This window comes from Neomonachus schauinslandi, chromosome 4 (assembly GCF_002201575.2).
Source record: "Neomonachus schauinslandi chromosome 4, ASM220157v2, whole genome shotgun sequence".
Taxonomy (NCBI): domain Eukaryota; kingdom Metazoa; phylum Chordata; class Mammalia; order Carnivora; family Phocidae; genus Neomonachus; species Neomonachus schauinslandi.
The window spans coordinates 17,440,575-17,463,379 of NC_058406.1; the positions used below are offsets into that span (position 1 = coordinate 17,440,575).

Sequence of the window (22,805 nt, forward strand, 5' to 3'; positions counted from 1 at the left end):
AGGAGGGTGGCCCACCCCTCTGTTATGGAGAGATTGGGTCTGGACCAGTGACCCTGAAGAGATGTTAACTATTAATGACAAACAGATAAGAACACCACCAGCTGGTGCTGTGTTGTGGAGGTGGGGGGGAAGAGGAGGGAGACACATTTGGGTGCAGAGAACGGAGGACATTGTATACTCGGGAAGGTCATGCTGAGGCAAGACTTTGATCCTGCTTCTCAGAAATGTTCAGAACAGGCTTTGAGACAACAGGGTGATGACAGGACCTGGCCCCTTAAGGACCCCATCGGGGGCCCCCTTCCTTACGCCCCCTCCGTCTCATCTCTGAGAATCCACACCAGTGTGGGAAGCTCCTCCTCATGATGAGGACAGAGATGCTGGGTTTGAGCTCCAGCCGTGTCCCGGCTTCAGTAGGGGGCCCCGAGCTGGGTGCCTTCTCCTCTCTGGACCTTGGTTATCTCATCCTAGGGTCACCTGAGAGGTGAATGATACAAAGGACGGGCCAGCACGCTACAAGCATGAGCAAGGAGCCATTTCCCTATGGAGCAGCGGCCCTAGGGGCAGAAGGGCAAGCGAGTGAGCACCAAGCACCAAGCACTGTGAGCACCGAGCACCGAGCTCCACACTGGTTCTGCTGAGGTGTGGGGGAGGAGACCTTCTGGGAATGCCACCGTACTCCCAAACAACTTCCCTCTGCAACCTCAGGGACAAGGCTCCATTTGTCTTTGGACCCTGTTTCCAGAAGGCCCTGCCATCCCTCCACCTCCCCCAGGTAGTCCAGCCCCTCTGGCCTGGCCTAGAGCAATTCTGAGAAAATCAGGGTAATTCGAGCCCATGAGAAAACGCCCCATGTGAAGCCACCCTGAATTGGGGGAGTGGGTCACTCACTGTGCAGCCCGATTACAAAAAAATCACAACAGGATGTAGCTACCATTGATTGGGCACTGCCCACGTGCCAGGCACTATTAAGTACTTTATAGATATTATTCATGTCATCCTCACCACAACCCCGTGGAGTCCGTGTTACGATCCCCATTTTACAGATGAAGAAACTGACGTTTTGAGCAGTGATTCATTTGCTTGAAGTCATACAGCTGGTAAGTGGTAAGGCAGAAATTTCAGCCCAGATGAGCTGAGCCCAAGGCTGAGTTTTCAAAGTTGTGAAGTGCGTGCTCTTTCTTGTGGGCCACATGGACGCCCGTTCCTTAGGAACCCCGCTCTCAGGAGAGGGTCTGCAGCTTCTGCCGGCAGAAAAGGCTTGTGTGTTCTCCCTCATGGGAGGACCTGCGTTTCACCCGCGGTCAAGCCTCTAGCAGAGGAGAGAAGTTGAGATGGTGTGATTTCTGACAGCGGCTTGGGTGGACCTGAGCCCCAGGCCACACCCTTCTCTGGAGTCTTGCAGTCGCGCTACCTCTGGCTTTGGCAGAAGTGCAGGTTGTTCTGGTTTGGCCCAGGCTGCTGTGAGGAGTCCTTTCCAGGCTCCATTTTTCAGGATATGGGAACCACAGAGGAGGTAGAGACCTCACTCTCTGTCAAACTAGATCATGAAACTGGCCAGGAGTGGGGTGGAGAACTTTGTGTCCAGCATCTCAGAAGCTGGGGGAGCTGGATTCCGTGAAGTCTCCCTGCATTAACTCCCAGCACTTGACTATCCCCTCCTGCCCCGCAGAGCTCATTTGCACATGATGCACACCCGGAACTCCTCTGGCTGGAGTCCTCATCATGCCGATTTGCTCCAACCATAGCTCAGCCGTGGCAGGGGCCCCCGGTCCCTCTTTCCTTTGGTTCTTTCAAGGGAACTCCCCTGAGGCGGGGCTGCAGAGCATGCAGCAAGGTTGGGTGTGGGAGCGATGGCCAACGATGTGAGCTTGGGTGGGGACGAGGAGGAAGCCCCAGGCTTGCCCTGTTCTCTGCTCAGGCCTCCCACTGCACGGTCAGGGCCAGGCCTCTGAAGAGACAGTCCAGTTCTGTGGCCTGCTCCAGGTCTGAGGCCTGAGAGGCTGGGCTCAGGGCCTCCATCTCAGACATGGGACCCTCGTCCCTGGGACACACGAGGGACTCCAACAGGCCCCAGGGACTTGGTTCCTGGTCTGTGGGGGAACACGAGAGGGAAGGAGTGTGCAAAGGGAGGGATACCGGGTGGCCCTCGATCTGGACAGAAGAGAGGAGGGGGAGCTGATCCTTTAGGTACGATGGTGTCCCTGGTTCCCCTCTGTGTAGCACACTGGGGTCAGGTACTCTGTCCGTGTGAACTCCCAGATGCTGCTGGAAGAAATTTGCTTCTTGGGGGTCCTCCATATCCAAGGAGGTCACCCCTTGCAGAGAAAGGCCATCTGGGATATAGGTTCCAGCTGGTGCCTTTTTCTGGAGCTGACCTTTAGTCCTGAGGTGTTTGGGACTAGAGAGTGTCACAGGTGGGGAGTCTCTGCCAGAGCCTTCCCCACAGGTCCCATAGGAAGGCCAGCAGTCTGGAGTGGTCTGAGGGGTATAGGAGGAAGGCTGGACCTCAGACATGGCCTGTGCAGTGTAGAATGGAGGTTTAGCTTCGGGGGTTACTTGAGGTGCATAGGAGGGGCGCCTGACTTCGGGGGCAGCCTGGGGTGCGTAGGACAGTGGGGAGAGCGTCTGGTGAGGTGGCACTCCAGAGGGCCGGAGGATGGAGATGTCTGGCTGCCCGAGATAGGCGATCTCAGACAGGCTGTGCAGTGGTGGGGCTTCCGGGGGCTCCCTGGGCCCGGAGACCCTGACTTGGGAGTACTGGACGGGCTGGGCCAGACTGCTGGGGCTGCTCAGGTCAAAGACAGGGATCAGCACGTGCTCCTGGATGAACCTCAGAGGCTGGAAGGTCAGTACTCGCTGGACATTCTGTGCAGGAAGCAACAGTCCGCCCGTTAGAGCACGTTCTAAGCTCCCTGAGGGGGCCGTGGATGGTTGGGGTCCTCCACGGGGAGGTGGAGGGGAGGGGGTAGACCACTTAGGGGACTTCTCAAAATGCACATGCCGCACATCCCCTTGGCTTTCCAGAGATTCCTCTAAGTCCTGGGCCTCCCTGAAGGGACAGGGCTCCCAGCCCTTTAGGTGAGAGCCACTTCTAAAGTCTGGGTTATCCCCAGGAGAGAGATTTAGCCTGTGGCTTCTCTGGAAGGTAGATAATCCGGGAAGTAGATGACTCAGGTTGGAGGTTGCCTTGGGCTACACTCTCGAGGTGGTGGCCCACATTGCTCCTCACTCACGGACCCTTAAGAGCCCGATGGAGGGGGCCAGGTGTGAAAGGATAGGGGATAAGGGGAAGCTGGGAGAGTTTTATAGGAAATGGTTCATGCGGGCTTTGACATTGAGCTAAATGCCCTCAGACTCCCCTGTCCCTCACACAGTAAACAAGAGCCAGCTCCTAGAGCCCCAGACCGGTCAGATCGGGCCTCTGCAGCAGCAGACCCTGCTACTTTAGCACTGAGCCAGGGCTGGCCGCCATATTGGGGCTGCCAGTGGAACTTGGGAGGTTTATACAGGGCTTAGAGGACCTGGCAACACTGGCCCGCGTTCCCAGGCGGCAGTACTTGGCTGCCCATATCGACAGGGCGTGAGCCCCAGGGCTCCCCATAGCGCCCACCCCTCCTCGGCCCCTCGCAGAGGCCTGTGGTCTCAGGTCCTATGTTACCTGCCTGGACATGGATGCTTTCAAGTTGCGTGGGTTTCTATTCCAAGCCCACTATTCCGGTCACCTACCCTTCTCCGATACACCCTGCTGGGCCATGTCTTTGTAGACTTTAGGTTGGAGAGGAGAAACGAGGCCTAATTTTCTGCACTGTGTGCTTATCCCTGCCCTTCAGGAAGAGCCAGGGGTCCCTGGGCCCATATCCCCTGCTGCTTTGGGGTTCTTCACCCCCCCCCCCACCCCCGGATCTCTCTCTCCTGCCCCAGGTGCAACTGCTCACCAGGGAGTTGGGAGGCGGAGGCGGCTTGGTGATGTATCTGTAGCTCAGGTAGCAGAGCCCGGCGACGAGGAAGCCCATGGAGAACAGGAAGGCGCCTGAGAAGGAGTATGTCCACATCCGATCTGGGGGAGCACAGGGGCCAGAGCAGGGAGACTGAGGCCGGGATCTGGTCTGGGCCCAATCCCGTGTGGATGCTGTGGGCTGGGTGCTTTTCCTCCTTGCCCTCTCGGGCCAGGCTCAGGAAGGCCTCTCCTGCCCCCAGCATGGGCGGGGCTGGGTCAGGAGCACAAGTAGAGGGCCGCATACTAGACAGCTAAATTTCCAGGATTGATAAATCATATTCCTACACTCAGTAACATATGTTGTATGTTCCCGTCCTGACAAATATACTTTTCATCACAACCTGGAAGGCCAGGTTTGAGTTTTGAATTCTTGGACTCCTTGGGGTCTCATGCTGAAATGTGGAGGGGCAGGGAGAGCCTGCCTCGGTCCCCTGGCCCACCGCAGCTCCATCCCTCTCTGCCCACCGTGCACATGCATGTGGACTCCCCGGCCCACACGGCCAAGTTCATCCATGCCCCTCAACACATAGCTGCCTACTGGCCACCCTTAGGACTGAGGCTCTGCGCATCAACAGAGGATCTCCTCTCTGGAGAAAGGATGCAAGGAACAGATCCGTTAGACTGGACACAGGCTCAGGGCATTTGTACAGGGAATTTCAGGGTCCCAGATACCCAGAGTGGGGGCTAGAAGGGAGGTCACAGGCTCTAGGGGGACCTGTGCATTTGGACCTACAGACTCTTCTTCATCGTGTGGGGAAGGCCGTGGCCAGAGCAAGGCCAGAGCAGAGCCTTCTAAACGGGCCTCTCTGGCCCTCCCTGGCAGGGGGCTCTGGGCGGAGGCAGAGGGAGGGAGGTGGCAATGGGAGGGGCCTGCCCCCCTACAAAGGTAACAGGCTGGGTGTTAGGAAGACGTTGCTTGGGATGGAGCCTGTGTGGCACCACCCTTTCTAAAGGGGAAGCAGAAGGACGACTAAGGGCTTTAGTGTGGAGCCTTCTCCCTGTGGTCCCGCACCCTCGGGATGGGCGCAGCCAGTTCTTGGCATGACATACTTCCTGTCACCAGCCCCAGTGGGACTGGGGGCGGGGCGGGGGGCGGGTTAAGGAGGCCGTAGTTGGGATTTTTGCTAAAACTGGCGATTTGTGTTCTCCAGGGGTTTTGACTCTCCAGGCCACCCTCCTTCTGTTCCCCCAGGTGGCTTCAGCATGGGGTGCTGATCACCAGCTGCCAGGGACCCTGGCAATTGCTGTGAACCCCAGGAATCTCTGGAGCCTCCGCTTCCAGCCCGTGAGGCTTGGGCCTCCCTGGGTCAGCTTCCCACTTCAGTGATGCCCTGTCCCCCATCACGTGATAGTCCCGTTGCTGCTCCAGGGAGAAGACAGGACCAGAATGCCTACTGGTGGGGGAACACCACCGCTCCTCTGGCGGGGTAGGACAGGGGCTTGGAACATTCCCATGTGCCATTTCACGCATGGGAAGGCAGGAGGAAGTAATGGAAACCACCCTGGAATGTAGGGTGTTAGAGGTCTGCCTCAGCCGCCAGCACGCTGAGAAGCCTTCTCTCTGCTGCACGACCGTCTCTGGGCTACTCCGTACTGAGAACAGTAGCCAGCAGTTATTAAGCTCCTACTGTTTGCCCTGTGTGGTGTGCTATACCTCTGATATCGCACCAAACAGAGAGGGCCAGAGATGCTCCCTTCTCAGGAATAATGAAGCTGAGTGTCAGAGAGGCTAAGTGCCTTGACCAAGGTCACACAGCTACTCAGTGGGAAACAGCCTTGTCAGGTACACCTACAAAGCTCTCCTCACAGGCACTGCACAAAGATGCCTTAGCTTCCTTATCTGTAAAAATTGGAAATGGGGTGAGAGTCCTTTCCAATATCAAGATACTGGGATGTTGCTCTGTGACCCTCCCAGACATCCTGAGAGGTAAAGTGGGAATTCTGGACTCTGGGGATAAGAACAGACCACAGCCTATGGGGTCAAGGGCAGGATCTATCACTCTGAAATGGAAATAAGAGGAATAAATGTGCAACAGAGAGGCCCAGCTGTAAACAAAATTGCAAGGTGCTGGCTTCAAGATCAGATGAACTAACTAGGTTCACCGACCAGCTATGTGGTTACTGGTGAGCTCTTTAGCCTCTCTGAGCCAGAGTTCCTCCTCTGTAAGATGTGGCTGAAGCTACCCAACCTGCAAGGTTGTTATAAAAATTCAATGGGGGGCGCCTGGGTGGCTCAGTCAGTTAAGCGTCTGCATTTGGCTCAGGTCATGATCCCAGGGTCCTGGGATCGAGCCCCACTTCGGGCTCCCTGCTCAGCGGGGAGCCTGCTTCTCCATCTCTCTCTGCTGCTCCCCCTGCTTGTGCTCTATCCCTCTCTCTCTCAAATAAATAATAAAATCTTAAAAAAAAATAAATAAAAATTCAATGGGATAATATATGTAGAGCATTTAACCCAGTGCGTAGCAATGGAGTACTTAATAAACAGTAGGAATTGTTATTCATATACTTTATTTTTAAGGATGAGGTGCCTTCTATATGTCAGCAAGAACTAGCCAATAAGAGGTGTGATTATGTAAAAGCAGCTACAGTCTTAGGGAAAAAAAAGGTATCACATCATGAGCTAGATCACATAAGGACAAGCCAACAAAAGGATAAGGGTAGAGTGGTCTGCATGTTGTCAGAAAGCAGGGGTGTGGGGTGAGGGGGCCAGCAATGGGCGAGATCTGTCTAGCCCATCCAGGGGAGAGGGTCACAAATCATATACAGGCTTCCAGCGTGGTGTCTATAAAGCCGGATTCCTTTTCCAGTTCTGCTCTTGCCAAGTTCTATTCTGGTCTCCCCAGGGGCGCTGTCCCCAGGAAGGGCATGCTGCTCTACCAGGCACTTCTTCCCCTGAAAATTAATGCACTGGGACTTGGCTGGAGAAATCAGTCTCTTGTGGGTTCTTGGGGTGACTGGTGAGTTGAGTTTCTGAACAACACCGAGGACCAGAACCTATGCGATGATTCTACCGAGGTGCAGTTTACCCTCGGGCGCAGCCTCTAGCGGCCACCTTGCCTCTATTCATCAAAACAGAAATCACCTACTGACATCATTACTCTGAAGCTGATGACTAAGGAGGAGACTCTTTTTTCCAAATCCATCCAACCCACTACCATCATTTCATCTTCTAAACTTGCAGCTCTGAGCATTACAACATTTCTATCTCTGTGAACATGAACACTAATAAAAATATCATGATGCTTAACATGAGAGTCGAGTTTCAGTGTGCTAGAGAAAGGGAGCATGGGGCACCATCTCCCTGGGCCGCTGACTCAAAATGATTTCTATAATAGCGCCGTGTTGAGCACATGGGCTCCTGAATTCAGCCTAGTTCTATCCTTCGCCACCTGCATGCCCTTGTGCAAGTTACTTAACCACCCTGAATCTCGGTTCCCTCAGTAAAACAAAGTGATAATCGCACCTGTCTTGTAGATGGCTCATGAGGATTGTGCTTTGTGGTGCCTGGTCCCTGGTTAGGACTGCAGAAATGCTAGTTCTCGGGGCGCCTGGGTGCCTCTGTCAGTTAAGTGCCTGCCTTAGGCTCGGCTCATGATCTCAGGGTCCTGGGATCGAGCCCCACGTCGGGCTCTCTGTTAGGTGGCAAGTCTGCTTCTCCCTCTCCCTCTGTGCTCTCTCTCTCTCCCTCTCTCTCAAATAAATAAATAAAATCTTAAAAAAAAAAAACCAAAAAGAAATGCTAGTTCTCATCACTGCTACTATTCTTTCACTTTGGAAGATACTGAGGGAAACTTTTATCTTCTCTGCTTTCCCTTCTGCAGATTATTTCCCAGGATATCTCCCCTGGGTTAATAAAGCGAATTTGCTTTGCTAGGGTACACAGGAAGCTGGCCAGGGAGAGGAAACCCAGCAGGCTGGAGGGGGGCATTAAACGTGTTTAATGATAACCCATCAGCTAACTCAATGATGGATTAACTAAGACGACTTCGGTAACACTAATAATCCCGCAGTTGTGTGAGCACCGCCAAACCTCACCTCGGTTACAGGGAAGAGAGCACAGAGACGAAATTTGAATTCAGGAGTCCCGCCTCCCTCTGGTTTCCGCTGAATTTACCTGGCAGCGTCTTCACTCGGCACACGTAGGGGGCGCTCTCTTTGGACCAGGTTGGAACAAAAATCATGATGGTCCCAAGGAACTCTGTGTCAGGGGTCAGGCCAGTGAACTCGTAGTCTCTCTGCTTCCCTCCAAGGTGCTGAATTTGACAGAGAAGCCAGAGTGACTCCTCTTAGGCACCAGTCGCCACCCGGAGCCCAAGCAAGCCTGTGCACACCTCTGCCTGGGTCGCAACACTCAGTACAATGGTGCCACCAGCTACCCAAACCAAGAACTGGTGGGTCAGTCCATAATGCTCTGTTCCTCTTCCCCTACCCTCTGCGCCATCACCACCATCACCTCCAGCACCACCAACATCATCATTACCCCTCCTTCTAGTCTTTTTCCTCCTCCTCCTTCTTTATCCAACATCAAAAACCCTTGACTATCCATCCCTCTCTGGCCTTCCTCATCGCTTCTGCCTTAACTGGGCCTCAAGACCTTGAGCATGGACCCTTGCAGTGGCTTCCTTATTGGTCACTTGTCTCTGGTTTTGTCCCTGTCCACCTCCATATTCATCCTGGTGCCCAAGTGATATTTCTAAAAGATCAGTATAATTCCAATGCTCCCCTATTTAAATATTTTTTTTAAAGATTTTATTTATTTATTTGAGACAGAGAGAATGAGAGACAGAGAGCATGAGAGGGAGGAGGGTCAGAGGGAGAAGCAGACTCCCTGCTGAGCAGGGAGCCCGATGCGGGACTCGATCCCGGGACTCCAGGATCATGACCTGAGCCGAAGGCAGTCACTTAACCAACTGAGCCACCCAGGCGCCCCCCTATTTAAATATTTTGATGGCTCGGCCCATATCATGGGATAAAATCCCGGTCCCTGCCTCCCTGTCCACTTACCTCTCTCTATGGACCACCTGGCGCTTTGGGCTCCAGCAATGCCGAACACCTGCTCTTCCTACCACATCTTGCCCGCTGAAGCAAGACCTTGCTCCTTTGCAGTTGCTGATCCTTCTGCCGGAGCTCCTTTTTAAACTCTCGCCTTCTGGTGTGTCTCTAACCTCTTGACCTTGAACTCCTCCCTTGGCTGCCTTGTTCCACCATCTGGTTCTCATCCTACTTCTCATTGGTCTCAGGGCCTCAATTCTGTTGTTCTGCAAGATTTGCTCTTCATCCCAGTTTTTTCTCTCTCCACTTATTCTCTCACTGAGTGATCTTATCTGGACCCATGGCTCCTGAGATCACCAATGTGTAGAAAACTCCCAAACTTAGCAAGAGCTGTCAAGTTGGACGTGCACTTCCAGCTCGGTGTTGGATGGCACCTCGTGGGCAAGTCTAACTCAGCATGTCCAAACGTGCTGATCTCTTCCAGAAGTCTGGGTCCCACTCCCTCCCAAACCCCAAACCTGCACCTGTGTGTGATTCCCTAGCTCTGTTCATAGTGTCTTTCTTGTTCCAGGATTCAAGACCCAGAGCTTGAAGCCATTTTTGACAAAGCCCCTCTCATATCCCTTGTTTCTAATTGGCCTTAAATGATCCATAAACCTTCCTTTAAAGGGCCAGAAGCTGTGTTCTTGGGTGTTCAAAAACTAAGAATTTTCTTCTTTAGTTCTGTGCATTTCAGCTATGTCTTCCCCTTTCCAGGTGCATGGAAGCCAGGGTTTAGGGTTATTTTTATTTTTCAAGGAGGGGTGTAAGTGGGTGAAGAAGTGTATAAACAGATTTTGCAACTTATTGTTTTGTGTAACTCATACGGTTGAAGGTGCACACGTTAAAGATCGTGTGACACAAGTCCAGCAGAGTTGCCAGGTCCCAAGATTCCTCCTTCCCCAGATGTTTTACTGCCTCTGGCCTGCTTCAGGCCCAGTGATTTCCAGCCCCTAACACTGCAGTAGGCCCTAACTTTCTACCCTGATCTCTCTTTCATTTTCACATTTGGTCTCTCTTCTTTTTGCTCCCGGCAATTTATAGCTTCTTTGGACCAACCTCCCTAAAGCAACAACTATAAACTCTGGCCAAACCACCTGTCGGCATTGGAGAGCAAGCCAAAACAGGCAGATACTGGAAAAAGGAAGCAGGGAAATTCACTGGGTGAATTTCTCATCTTTTAAAATGTCTTTTAGCTTAAAAGCAGGCTTTCACCTTGTTTGATGGCTTAAACCTAAATAGAAACCTTGTAATCTTACTGGTATGAATAATAAGGAGACAGAGTTCTGGGCAATCCTAACAGCTAGAAAGTGAGGGGAGAGATGGCAGATAGGAGAGATCCACAGAGACAGAGGCCCAAGTTCTGAGTATAAACTTGGCCCAAATCCCTGCCTGGCCCCTGAAGCAAGTAGGGCAAACTCCAAGCAGCCCAGGTAAAGGTGAAAGAATGGGACTGAGATTTTGGAGTTTGAAGTTCAGCCAAATTACCTGTCTGCTAAAACAAAACAAAACAAAACAAAACAAAACAAAACTCTTTGGAGGAATAGAACAGAATCCAGATTCCCTCCACTATACCATTCGCAACATCTAGGATACATTCTAAAATTGTTAGACATGCAAAGTAAGAAAAAATGTGATCCATATTCAGGAGAAAAGACAATCAATGGCGGCCTACTCTAAGATGACCAAAGTACTGGAATTAGCAGACAATGATTTTTCTCTCTCTCTTTTTAAGGTTTTATTTATTTATTTATTTGGGAGAGAGAGAGAGTGAGATTAAGAGAGCAGAAGCAGGGGGAGTGGCAGAGGGAGCAGCAGGGGCAGGGAGAAGCAGGGAGCTCAGCAGGGAGCCCAGTGAGGGGCTTGATCCCGGGACCCTGAGATCATGACCTGACTGAAGGCAGAGGCTTAACTGCTTAACTGACCGAGCCACTCAGGCACCCCCAGACAATGATTTTCAAGCAGCTAGTATAAATATGCTCAAGGAGGCAAAAGAAAATGTGCTCATAATGAATGACTAGGAAATCTCACTAGGATGTAGAAACCAGGAAAACTGGAAACTTTATAACTGAAAAATATAATATCTGAAATAAAAATCCCACTTGAATGGTCTTAGTAGCAGATTGGAGTTGAGAGAAGAGTCAGAGAACTTGAAAGCAGATTAATAGCATAAGGAGAATAGCGGTGATGGTCACACAACTTTTTGCATGTACTAAAAACCATGGAGCTCTACACTTTAAAAGGGAGGATTTTATGGTATGTGAATTATATCTCAAAAAAAGGGCAGAGATGGGGGCCTGCGTGACTCAGTCGTTAAGCGTCTGCCTTCGGCTCAGGTCATGGTCCCAGGGTCCTGGGATCGAGCCCCGCATTGGGGTCCCTGCTCAGCAGGAAGCCTGCTTCTCCCTCTCCCACTCCCCCTGCTTGTGTTCCCTCTCTCGCCGTGTCTCTCTCTGTCAAATAAATAAATAAAATCTTTTAAAAAAAAAAGGGCAGAGATGTCAGAATGCTGTCTTCAAGAGATGCACTTTAAATATAAGACACAATTAGAGCGACAATAAATGGAAGTAAGAAGATATGCCAGGCAGGGATGCCTGGGTGGCTCAGTTGGTTAAGCGTCTGCCTTCGGCTCAGGTCATGATCCCAGAGTCCTGGGATTGAGCCCCACATGTGTCCGTTGGTGCCCCGCTCAGCAGGGAGTCTGCTTCTCCCTCTCCCTCTGCCCCGCACACCCCCGCTTGTGCTCTCTCTCTCTCACGCGCGTGCACCCTCTCTCAAATAAATAAATAAATACAGTCTTAAAAATAAAAAAAGACATACCAGGCAGACTGTAAGTGTGAGAAGGCTGGAGTAGCTCTATGAATAACATGTGAAGTAGACTTCAGTACAAAGAATAATACTAGAGAAAAAAAAAAACATTTCATAATGATAAAAGGGTCAATTTATCAGGAGGCTGTAATAGTTAGAAATGTGTATGTGTTTGAGAACAGAGTTTCAAAAGGCATGAAGCAAATCTGCAAAGAATTAGAGGGGAAAAGAGACAAATCCACAGTCCTAGTTGGAGATTTTAATACTCTCAGCAATGAAAAGAACGATAGCTCTTCCCCAAATCAGGAAAGATACAGAAGATCTGAGTCACACGATTAGCCACCTTTATCGAATGGTTATTTATAGAGCGCTCCGCCAAACAACTGTAAGACACACTTTCTTTTCAGGGCACGTGGAACACTCACCAAGATGGACCATATGCTGCGCCATAAATGTAGAACTGCAATCATGCAGAGTGTGTTCTCTGACCACAAACTGAATTAACTTGTAAATAAGATATTCACTAAAGCCCAAATATTTACTAATAGACAGTGTGAAAGGGACTTGCCCTGCTCAGTAATTTCTAACTGCTCCCCTGACTACAGAGATAAATAGACCTTCCTCTGTCCACCACCCCAGACCGCTACCTCCCAGCCTGTCCGCCCAGGCTTCCCTCCCTCGCCTCCCCTACGTCAGCGGGTCTCGAACGTCAGGGTGGGTAAGAAGCCCTCCGGTTGCTGACTAAACACTCAGACCCTAGAGATGCCACTGCAGAACTGCATTGAGTAGATCGGAAGAAGGCCCAGGCACCTGCATTTTAAATAAATACTGCAGGAGATTCTGATGCCACTGGTTTGGGGCCATGTTTTGAGAAACTGTTCTGCATGAGAAACTGGTCTGCATGTCTCCATCCTGGGCAGTTTTGTGCTTTCCAGGAAGGTTTTAAGTTTTCCTGCTTCTCTCTCTGATCATGGTGGGGCAGTCTAGGCCAGGGAGCGAAAAATGTGGGCTGTGAACAGAGCTGGATCTGAATCTTGACTATGCTATCATTTGCTGAACAATCTTGAGTTAGTGCCTTAACCTCTCTGAGCCTCCGTTTTCTCATTCAGAAGACGGATATGGTAGCCCCCACCTCATAGGGTTATGGTAAGGAATAAATGATGTAATAGGCCTGTATTACTTGACATGCCACAGAAGTTGGTATTGGCACCAGAACGTTTTCTGATCTGGAAGTTTTTCCAGAACTCTGAGCTGCCATCTCCCCTCCCACCTACCTGCCCCTACTCCACGCCACACAGTACCTTATTTTCCTCTATCTATAGCTATTTGAATTCTTGTTTTAGCTCCTTTCCCATCCACTAGATTATAAACATCTTGGGTGTGGGAATAGTCATTCAATGGAATTGCGGACTGTGGCATATGCTAGGGAGAAAACACGTATTTCCTGTATACAAAAGAAATACCTTATATAACATTTGGCCATTTATGCCCTTGCCTTCCACCTTTCATTGTTAGTGATCTTAAGACACTGCCTGTATCCAGTTCCTGCAAATGGTGAAGACCCAGCAAAAAGAACTGTAGCAGTAGAAATAGATCTCAGCATTTTCCAAAGTGGACATCTGAAGATGTTAGTAGAGGTTGCTCTCCAGGGTATTATAAGGTATTAGGCAAAAAAAATAAAGTTAAAAAATTATGCAAGATAATGGGGCGCCTGGGTGGCTCAGTCATTAAGCGTCTGCCTTCGGCTCGGGTCATGATCCCAGGGTCCTGGGATGGAGTCCCGAACCGGGCTCCCTGCTCGGCGGGAAGCCTGCTTCTCCCTCTCCCACTCCCCCTGCTTGTATTCCTGCTCTTGCTATCTCTGTCTCTGTCAAATAAATAAAATCTTTAAAAAAAAAATTATGCAAAATAAAAGGAGTCTCTCTGGTCAAGAAATTTGAGAGAAGTCGTATTCAATAAATTGAAACTGGAGTCTTGGCTTTGCAGGACTTGTCAGAGACTTTAGCAGGCTCTTGTCTGTGTGATCTACAAGAGGGAGGGCTGTGTTTTGGAAAATGCTAATTTACATAAAACATCTCCTTTCTACTTGAAGCAATGCAGATCTAATCGGCAGGGAAATGAGTTTCCCAGGCAGGGAAGGACCAGGGAGGCACATATATTTACCATTTGGTAGGTGTGGTTGACCTGGAGCTCTAAGCGGTAGAATAGGTCAGAGAAGACATCCTCCAGGCTAAGCCGGTGGCCATCCCCTGCGCGGATTGGCGTGGAGGTGGGATGGACGATCATCTGGATGGATCTCACCTTGGGGATACAGGTCACATCGGGTGGTTTGATGGTAGCTGGGAAAGGGAGAGAGAAAAGCAAAAAGAAAAGACTAGAATCAGCCAGCAGTGTTTGAGGTTGCCCCGGACCAGGGGATATGACTGACTGCCTCCCCTCTCCTCCCACCCAACCCCAGCTATGCTTCTGAAAACAACAGCTAAACAAACAGGTGAAAAGAGAAAAGTGCTTCAAGCAACCGGTGTTTGGGTTTAAGGCTGGCAAAGGGGTGCCCAAAGGTGAGTGGGCAGAACCCAGGGAGAGGGGCACTGGCCTCCTAGATTAACGGTGCCCTTGTCCCTGCCTCCACAATCCCCACCTTGAGTCTGCCCAGAGCTCCCTTTTCCTTGGTCTATTGGCAATGACAGCTTTGGAGACTGAGGGTTCAGCTATATAAACTAAGTAATGTTCGAGGTGCCTCAAATTATTGATATGGCCTCAAAGGCCAGGTCTGAGACTTCAATCTCTCTCCAGATGTGATTTTCTGAATAACCAAATAACCTTTACTGGTTTACAGACCCTTTTAGGAATTTGATGAATGCTACGGATCTTCTCTCCCCCAAAATGTACATATACAAAAATTTTGCACTCAATTTCGGGGATTCATGAGCCCTACTCCCCCTGAAGCAAGTTTATAAAAATCCCTCAAGGGTCCACTGACCTCCGAATTGAAAACATCGGAGCTAGAAGAATGTTCACTTCGGTTTTGTTTATAAAATTGAAAAACTGAGTTAAAAGTCCTCAGAAAGGGAATTGGGGAAGTAAATTAAGACTACCTCCATAGAACAGATCATTTTGCAGCCGTGAAATGTCATGCTGTGGAAAAGTACTTAATGATGTGGGCAAATGTTCCTGAGGGCATTATATGAGAAGCAACCAGCCAACCAGGTCACAAAAGAGTAGAGACAGTTGCTAGTAACCATGATTATGTTTAAGTGTTCAGGTTATTTTGGACTTCTTTTATTTTTCTTTGTGCATTTCTATATTTTCCAGATTTTCTATGATAAATATGTATTAATTGAATAAGCCAAGAAAAAAATAACTCATTTAATTTTATTTTTTCTTTTCTTAGAAAACCACGTGGCTGTGAAGCCCATTAGTGAACATCACCACCTACTCAGCTTGTGTGGGGAGTTTGGCAACTCATATTCATTCATTCATCAATTACGTAGTGGGCATCTCCTCCATGCCAGGCCCTACGCAAGGGACTGAGAATGCGGGATTCCATGCCCCCGCCTGGAGGCAGGTGGGATACAGGCCGGCAGATGCCCTCGCTGTGGATGGTGATAGGAGCTACGAAGACAATGAACAGTTGACCGTGACAGAGAGTAGCAGATGGTGACATCGTGAAATGAGGTCACTGGGGCCGAGAGCGGGGACTCCCCCTTAGGAGGTGATGTGGAAGCCCAGACCAAGACTGAGGATTGGAAAAGAGTCAGGGCTGGAGTAGGGCACTGAGTTAGGAGCCCTTGGCTGGAGTCGAGAGGCCAGAGGAAGGTGAACTGACCTCGGGAGGCCGGGATGGAGCTGGAGAAAGACCAGCTGCGCACGGGATGCTCTCTAGTTGGGGCGACCTTCCCTGAAGGCCTCATCTCGAACTGCCCCCTGCCCTTCCGGGCCTCCCCCCGCCCCTCCCCTGCAGTGAGGGGCGCCCACTCACTGTGTTGCAGTGAGCTGAACCGGTCGGTCATCTTGGTGGCTGACCGGCCTCCCGCGCTGAGGGCAGTTACACGGGCATAATAGAACTCCATGAAGTTGCCCGTCTCCATGGTCAGGTTGCAGGATTTCCGGGTGATCCGCTGGCAGCCCTCCTTCGCCAGCCACTCTCTCTCTCCGTACCTGTAGGCATGGGAGGGGCCAGAGCACACCTTGAATGATTGAGCCTGGCACTGGGCCTGTGGTTTACTAATAATGATAACGATATCTAATATTTTTTTTATTTTTATTTTTATTTTTTTTTAAAGATTTTATTTATTTATTTGAGAGAGAGAGAGAATGAGAGAGAGAGCATGAGGGGGGGAGGGTCAGAGGGAGAAGCAGACTCCCTGCCGAGCAGGGAGCCCGATGTGGGACTCGATCCCGGGACTCCAGGATCATGACCTGAGCCGAAGGTCTCAGGCTCATGACTGAGCCACCCAGGCGCCCCACGATATCTAATATTTACTTAGCGTATTCTGTGTCCCAGGCCCCTTATGTGGCTGATCTGTTAGTCCTCACAATGATCCCGTGAGGTTCAGACATGGTTCTCCTTCCTTTTCGAATAAGGAAGCTGAGGCTTAAAGAGGTAAAATTTGGGCAGGTGTTTGGAGCATGCATTTGGGGAGCCGGGACTTGAACCTAGCCAGTCTGAGTTCACATTCTGGGCCCATCGTTACCATAAGACTTTGAGGCAGGCACTGTTACACCTATTTTACAGATGAGGGAACTGAGGCTCAGAGAGGGGAAGTGACTTGCCATGGGATGAAGTGGCAGGACCAGCGATGGAACCCAGGTTTGCAGACCCCTCAGCCCATGCCAACCTCTTCCTCTGTGTAGGAAGAGAGACGGGCAGGAATAGGGGCAGGGGCTTGAGGGGGTGGGCACGACTCTTTGTTGACCTAGTCTCCCCGATAATAATAAAACGATTTTATTACCTGCCAGGCACAAGCATTTGTGACTGTCTTGCTTAATCTACCTAACAATCCTATGATGGAGGTACTCTTGCTGTCCTTACTTTATGGGTGGGGAAACTGAGGCTTGGCGAGATTACCCCATTGCCCCAGGTTATAAAGGCTAGAGATGGCAGGTAAGCCTGGGCAGTCTGACTCCAGAGCCTGCACCTTTAACCATTATTTTATCCTCCCTTTGCAAAAGAAACCACAAAGGAGCAAAGCTCTGTCTGGAGTGGTGTAGGTTCTGTCACCTCAGACGGGGGGTGGGGGGTGGGGCGGGGCGTGGGGACATATGATAGAGAGGGTTTTCTTGGAAGGGCTGGTTTCAGAGCAGAGTCCGAAAAGGTCATGTGGGGGGAAGCCTACTTTTTATACTCGACGCTGTAGACAATGTCTGGGGCGCTGTCCAGCCCACTGTCCCACGTCAGGATGTTTTCGAAGTTGCTGGACTGGAATTTTACGTGCTGAAGAAGATCCGAGGTGTCCTCAGCAATGTGAGCTGTGGGAAGTGGGAGCAGGGTGAGCAGATGGGCACGAGGATCCTGCCCCCAGCCCACCAACGAGCCGTCCAATGAGGAGGGTGGTACCAGCACCCACTCACCAGAGACTGCAACTATCCCTGTCCCCCTTCGCTTCTTTTTAAATTTGTTATTGAGCTATAATTCGCAGCCTGTAAAATTCACCATTTTTTTTAAAGATTTTATTTATTTATTTGAGAGAGACAATGAGATAGAGAGAGCATGAGAGGGGGGAGGGTCAGAGGGAGAAGCAGACTCCCTGCTGAGCAGGGAGCCCGATGCGGGACTCGATCCCGGGACTCCAGGATCATGACCTGAGCTGAAGGCAGTCGCTTAACCAACTGAGCCACCCAGGTGCCCAAAATTCACCATTTTAAAGCATGCAAATCGGGGGTTTCTGAGTATATTCACAAAGTTGTGAAACCATTACCACTCTCTAATTCCAGAGCGTTGTCATCATCCTAAAAAGGAACCCTGTGTCTGTTAAGAGTCCCTCTCCCTTCCTTCCTTCCCCCAGCCTGAAAGCAACCACTAAGCTGCTTTCTGGCTCTCTGGATCTTCCTATTCTGGACTTTTCATGTAAATACATCCTGCGTCCCCACGGCAGCGTGTGAGTGCTGCCTTTATCCCACGCCCCTGACGACACTTGTGACCATCTCTCCTTCACTTCTGGACATACCTGAAGTGGGCGTCCTCACCCACGGGATATTGGAAAGACGCTCAACTACACGTTGGCTGTTCAACTAAAACATCAAAGAATAACTTTCCCAGAGTCAATAATTCCAGACAGGACTGGAGAGGACGTTTGTGAGCTCCCGCCCCTTTGTTGGCTGAACCAGTCCCTACCCGCCTGGCACGGGGAGGAAGTCAGAGCACAGACCTGCCTGGGGCAGGAGGTGCTGACGGAGGCCACATACGGGCAGGGCGACCCTGGGAAACCTGTTTTCTTCATCTCCAAGGTGGGGATGATTTGACTTACCTAAAGGCAAAGACTAATGACAGGAGCGGCCGCCGACACCTGTGAAATGTGTTTCAAGTGCCAGGCACTGGGCTAAGTCTCTTCACTAAACCCTCCTGACAACCCGAGGAGGCAGTTACTACCATTACCCCCATTTTAGGGATAAGAGAAGCAGAGGCTCAGAGAGGTTTACCTGCCCAGTGTCTCGGTTAGTATGAGACAGAGCCTGCAGTACTCATCGTGGTGCTAGACTGATCGTGGGGGAATACCATAGGGCGGGGAGGGGGCAGCAAAGACCAAAGCCCCAAGAAGAGGACCAGGGAGGGGCCACTCTCCCCGAAGCAATCTTGAACTACAAATGGAGCCTTTACTTACAAAACTCTTCTCTCAGCCCTCCCGGCTTGGTCTGTGGAAAGGAAGAGGGGTTGCAGGAAAATGGCGGCCAGAGCCGGCAGCTGGCTCTGAGCATGCTCAGAAGGGCCTGGTTGGCTGGGGTGGGAAATAGGCAGGTGCGCGGACCCAGTTGCGTCAAGGCCTTGGGGCCTTGTGTGCATATGTCTTTGATGTGTGTGTGCCTCGCTCCACCCCGGACATGGCCATGACCACCAACAGGCCCAAGGTGTAAGGAAGTGGACAGTTATTTATTCCCCACTCCAAGTCCACATACAATATTTCTGCAAGAGGGGTCCATGGGCTTAGGAGGCACCTGTGGGGATGGGGAAGAGTATCTGGATAGCCTGACCCTGCTGTGCATCCACTGGTTAAACCTAAGGCCACATTCCTCTTTGAATCTGAGTTGGTCAGTCCCAACAGCTATAGAAATGTTTGTGTTCCAGGCTTCCTGGAGCTCCCAGAACAGGACCTGGGGACTTGGGGGTTAGAGGGGGCGTGTCTTACTGCCTCTAGCCAATGTGATGGCTATGCTACTGAGCCCTGGGGTGTGGCCGACATCTTGTTTGGATTTGAGTCTGGGCAGAATTGGGGTCCGATCTGGAGGGAGTGGTCCTGGATTCAGGGCTGGGTCTTAAGATGAGGGAGGGAGTACACCTGAGGTCAGAACTGAATGGTAGCTTCTGGTGGGGTGATAAAGTTAGGGCAGGAGAGAGGGAGGGTGGGATTTGAGAGAAGGCCAGGGTCTATCTGGGGCTGGGCTTAACTACCGCTAAGTGGTGGGTTAGGGGCGGCATTGAGAAGGTTGCTGGTTGGGGTCAGTATCCTGGTGGGCTAGTTGTGGTGGGAGAGCCTGGTGGCTGGGGCTGAGACATGCTCGGGAGGTAAGGGGCCCAGGCTGGGAGGAGGTTGGCACCATTTTCCAGGAGGGAACTGAAGTTGGCTTCCAGAAATGAAGTGGGTGGACCTTGGATGGAGTCTTCTTTTAGGGGGCATTGAGGGCTAACAAGATCTCTCCCTTAGGATGCCTGGGTGGCTCAGTCGGTTAAGGATCTGACTCTTGATTTTGGCTCAGTTCATGATCTCAGGGTCCTGGGATCAAGCCCTACATCGGGCTCTGTGCTCAGTACAGAATCTGCTTGGGATTCTCTTTCTCCCTCTGCCCCCTACCCCCTGCGCTTGAGCTCTCTCTCTCTAATAAATAAATAAAATCTTAAAAAAAAAAAAAATCTCTCCCTCTCCTGCCCTGCTCATTCCTTTCCCCCCTTAAAGCTATCACGTATTCCTCAGCCTGCTTTGTTTCTGCACTTCCTGGGTGAAAGTCTACATTGTGAAATCCTGGGGACACATGTGTTGTCTAGAAACTGACAGACTGGTAGCCTCTATGAAAGAAAGTTTTCATATTTGCTTGAAAAAAACAATTTTATGTCAACAAGTTGGGAAACAAACAAAAATAATCCAAAATATTCTAGAATCAGCCTAAGAATGCTGGGGCAGAGGAGACCTGGGGTCCAGAAAACCTTCTCAGCTCTTAACAACTCCTAAGGTTGTTTCCCCTTGGTCCCCATCTGTGAGGGTCAAGAGCCTCTAAGACTTCCAGCCAGAATGGAGTCTTTGGGGGATGCGGTGAGTCTTCCTCCCTCATCAAGGGCCCAGTGTGATGGGAATGCCCAGCTTGATACCGGAGTTGAACAGACTGGAAGGGCCCAGGAAGCAGCTGGAAACACTGTGGATCCCACCAGCTGACACAGGGGACAGCAGCAGAGGGGGCTGGGAAGCCTCGGCCCTTTATGGGCTTCATCCTGCACTTGAGCTAGAAGGGCCCTTGCAGAGGCTATCCCTCCCCGCTCTTCAGTCTGGACTATGCGTTCACTTCCTGCGAAAGTTCCCTGAATTTTATGAAACGTCTCGGGAGCAGAGAGCCAATCTGGGATCTCACATATCTGCCTGAAAGTTCTCTATAATTATAAATCAAGAAATCCACTTTATTGGATTTGGAAGCTATGCCCTTTAGTCCTGTTTTCAAAAAGGCCCTGATGTTTTAAGATCTTTTAATGCAGCAGACCTGGCCCTTCTGGCAGAAAATGCTCTGTTATTTTTAAAAAATTTTTTATTTCAATTAGATTTAATTAACATATACTATATTATTAATTTCAGAGGCAGAATTTAGTGATTCAGCCGTTGCATATAACACCCAGTGCTCATTACTTCAAGTGCCCTCCTTAATGTCCATCACCCAGTTACCCCATCCCCCACCCACCTTCCCGCCAAGCAACCCTCAGTTTGTTTCCTAGAGTTAATGCTCGTTTATTTATTTATTTTTAAAGATTTTATTTATTTATTTGAAAGAGAGAGACACAGCTAGAGAGGGAACATAAGCAGGGGGTAGTGGGAGAGGGAGAAGCAGACTCCCCACTGAGCAGGGTGCCCTATGCGGGGCTCGATCCCAGGACCCTGGAATCATGACCTGAGCCAAAGGCAGACTCTTAACCGACCGAGCCACCCAGGCGCCCCAATTAACGCTCTTCTAGATCTAGTGTGAGGGGTCAGAAGAGGCCCCCTTCGGGTTGTGGAGAGAAACAATGGCCGCACTCAAGGCTTGTCCGTCTGTCCTTCTCCCCCCTCCCCTTGTTGGGCCAGTGCCGGCCAGAAGCAGAGGAAGGGATGGTACAACTATCAGAACTATTCGAGGGGTCCAAGGATGTCTGCCTCCCGCAAGCCAATTCTCCACCCACTGAGGTGAGGGCATCTGGTACCCCAGTTCAGACAGCTGGCTGCATCCCCGAGTCTTGAGGTTAGCTGAGTCTCCGGAAGAAGCCAGGTCTGAGGGACCCTTGCATCCTCCCCGATACCCTGATGTATTCCCCAATTCTCCAGGGAAACTTGTCACCCAGGGCAGCCCTGGTGGAGGAGAAACTGAAACTGGCCGTCCTGGGGCTGCATGTGTGTGTGTGTGTGTGTGTGTGTGTGTGTGTGTGTGTGTGTGCGCGCGCGCGCGCGCACGCGGGCGTGTGGAACCCTGATCAACCCTCCTGGGCGTGGGGGTGGGGAGTGTGACCACAGGGCAATGGGCACTCACCTGCCAGGGATCCCGCGGCCAGGATGGTCAGTAGCGTCCTCATGGAGCCGGGCTCAGGGCCCTCTTTTGGCTTCGGCTCTGGGCTGAGCACGGATGGAGCGCTGGGCCGCTTTGCCGCCTCCGCAGCACCCGCTTGGCCAGGCCTCAGGGGCGGGGAAAGGAGGGGAGGGTGGGGCCTGAGCGGGGGAGCCGGGTGCAAAGGTGTCTGGTCTGTGTGCTACGGAATTCCAAGTCCTGGGCAGGATCCAAGGGAGTTCCCTCCCCACTTGCTGAAAACAGGAACAGTGACAGGCCAGCTTGTTTATCTGGTCTGGTGGCTGGTTCAACCCAAGACTTCTTCAGTGCTTTATCAGGAAGCTCAGAGGCAAAAAAAAAAGGGCAAAAATTTGACATTGTGTTTCAAAAACCTGCAAGATGCCTGTGACTTTTGTCCCTGTGATTTTGTCAGGAATTTATCCTGAGGAAAATATCTGGAACAGACAGGGGCACAGAAAATATGTTCCAGAATGTTCCTTGTTAGCAAAGGAAAAGCTGTGACTCCCTGGCTTTGTTCTGGCAGGAGATATAGGATGTTTGCTGCTCCTCCTTGTGCCTCATGGCAAAGCAGGTTCCCCGTGTGGGATGACAGCTTTGGGGATAGCTTTCCTTCTAGAGAGGCTGCTGGAAGTGAGAAGCCCAGGTATTCTTATCTTGAGCCTCTGGGGCCCGGGACCTCCAAAAGGTTTGGAAAAGAAAACAGATCTCAAGCTTCAGTGACTCTGCTATGCTAGCAATGGGGGCAAAATTCATGAATGGGTTTTTGGTTTGGGACAATGAGAATTCACACTGCTCACCTGAGCGGTTACTCTGCCATCTAGAGCTGTATCCGTAGGGATTAACGTGAAGTTCATTGGGATGGGTATTTAGGAAATGATTTTCTCCTTCTTGCTGGGCCTCAGGGAGGTTGAAGGGGCCTGGACTCCCGTTAAGGTGGACATAATCAGAGATCTGTGTCCCTGGGAAGGGTTTGTCTGGCCCCGGCCACACAGCAGGAGGCTGAGGACTATGCAGGAGA

At 51.0% G+C, this 22,805-nt stretch overlaps 1 protein-coding gene across 1 annotated transcript; it reads right to left on the reverse strand.

The window, feature by feature from the left end:
• Positions 1-944: 944 nt before the first annotated feature.
• Positions 945-21,878, reverse strand: IL22RA1 (interleukin 22 receptor subunit alpha 1). The gene is made up of 7 exons (XM_021684132.1): positions 21,752-21,878; positions 17,173-17,305; positions 15,816-15,994; positions 14,000-14,175; positions 8,112-8,250; positions 3,936-4,057; positions 945-2,865 (listed from the first exon to the last, which is right to left on the reverse strand). Exons 1-7 carry the CDS (start codon positions 21,792-21,794, stop codon positions 1,915-1,917), a joined length of 1,743 nt encoding a protein of 580 aa, XP_021539807.1. The 5' UTR covers positions 21,795-21,878; the 3' UTR covers positions 945-1,914.
• Between the last annotated feature and the right edge of the window lie 927 nt (positions 21,879-22,805).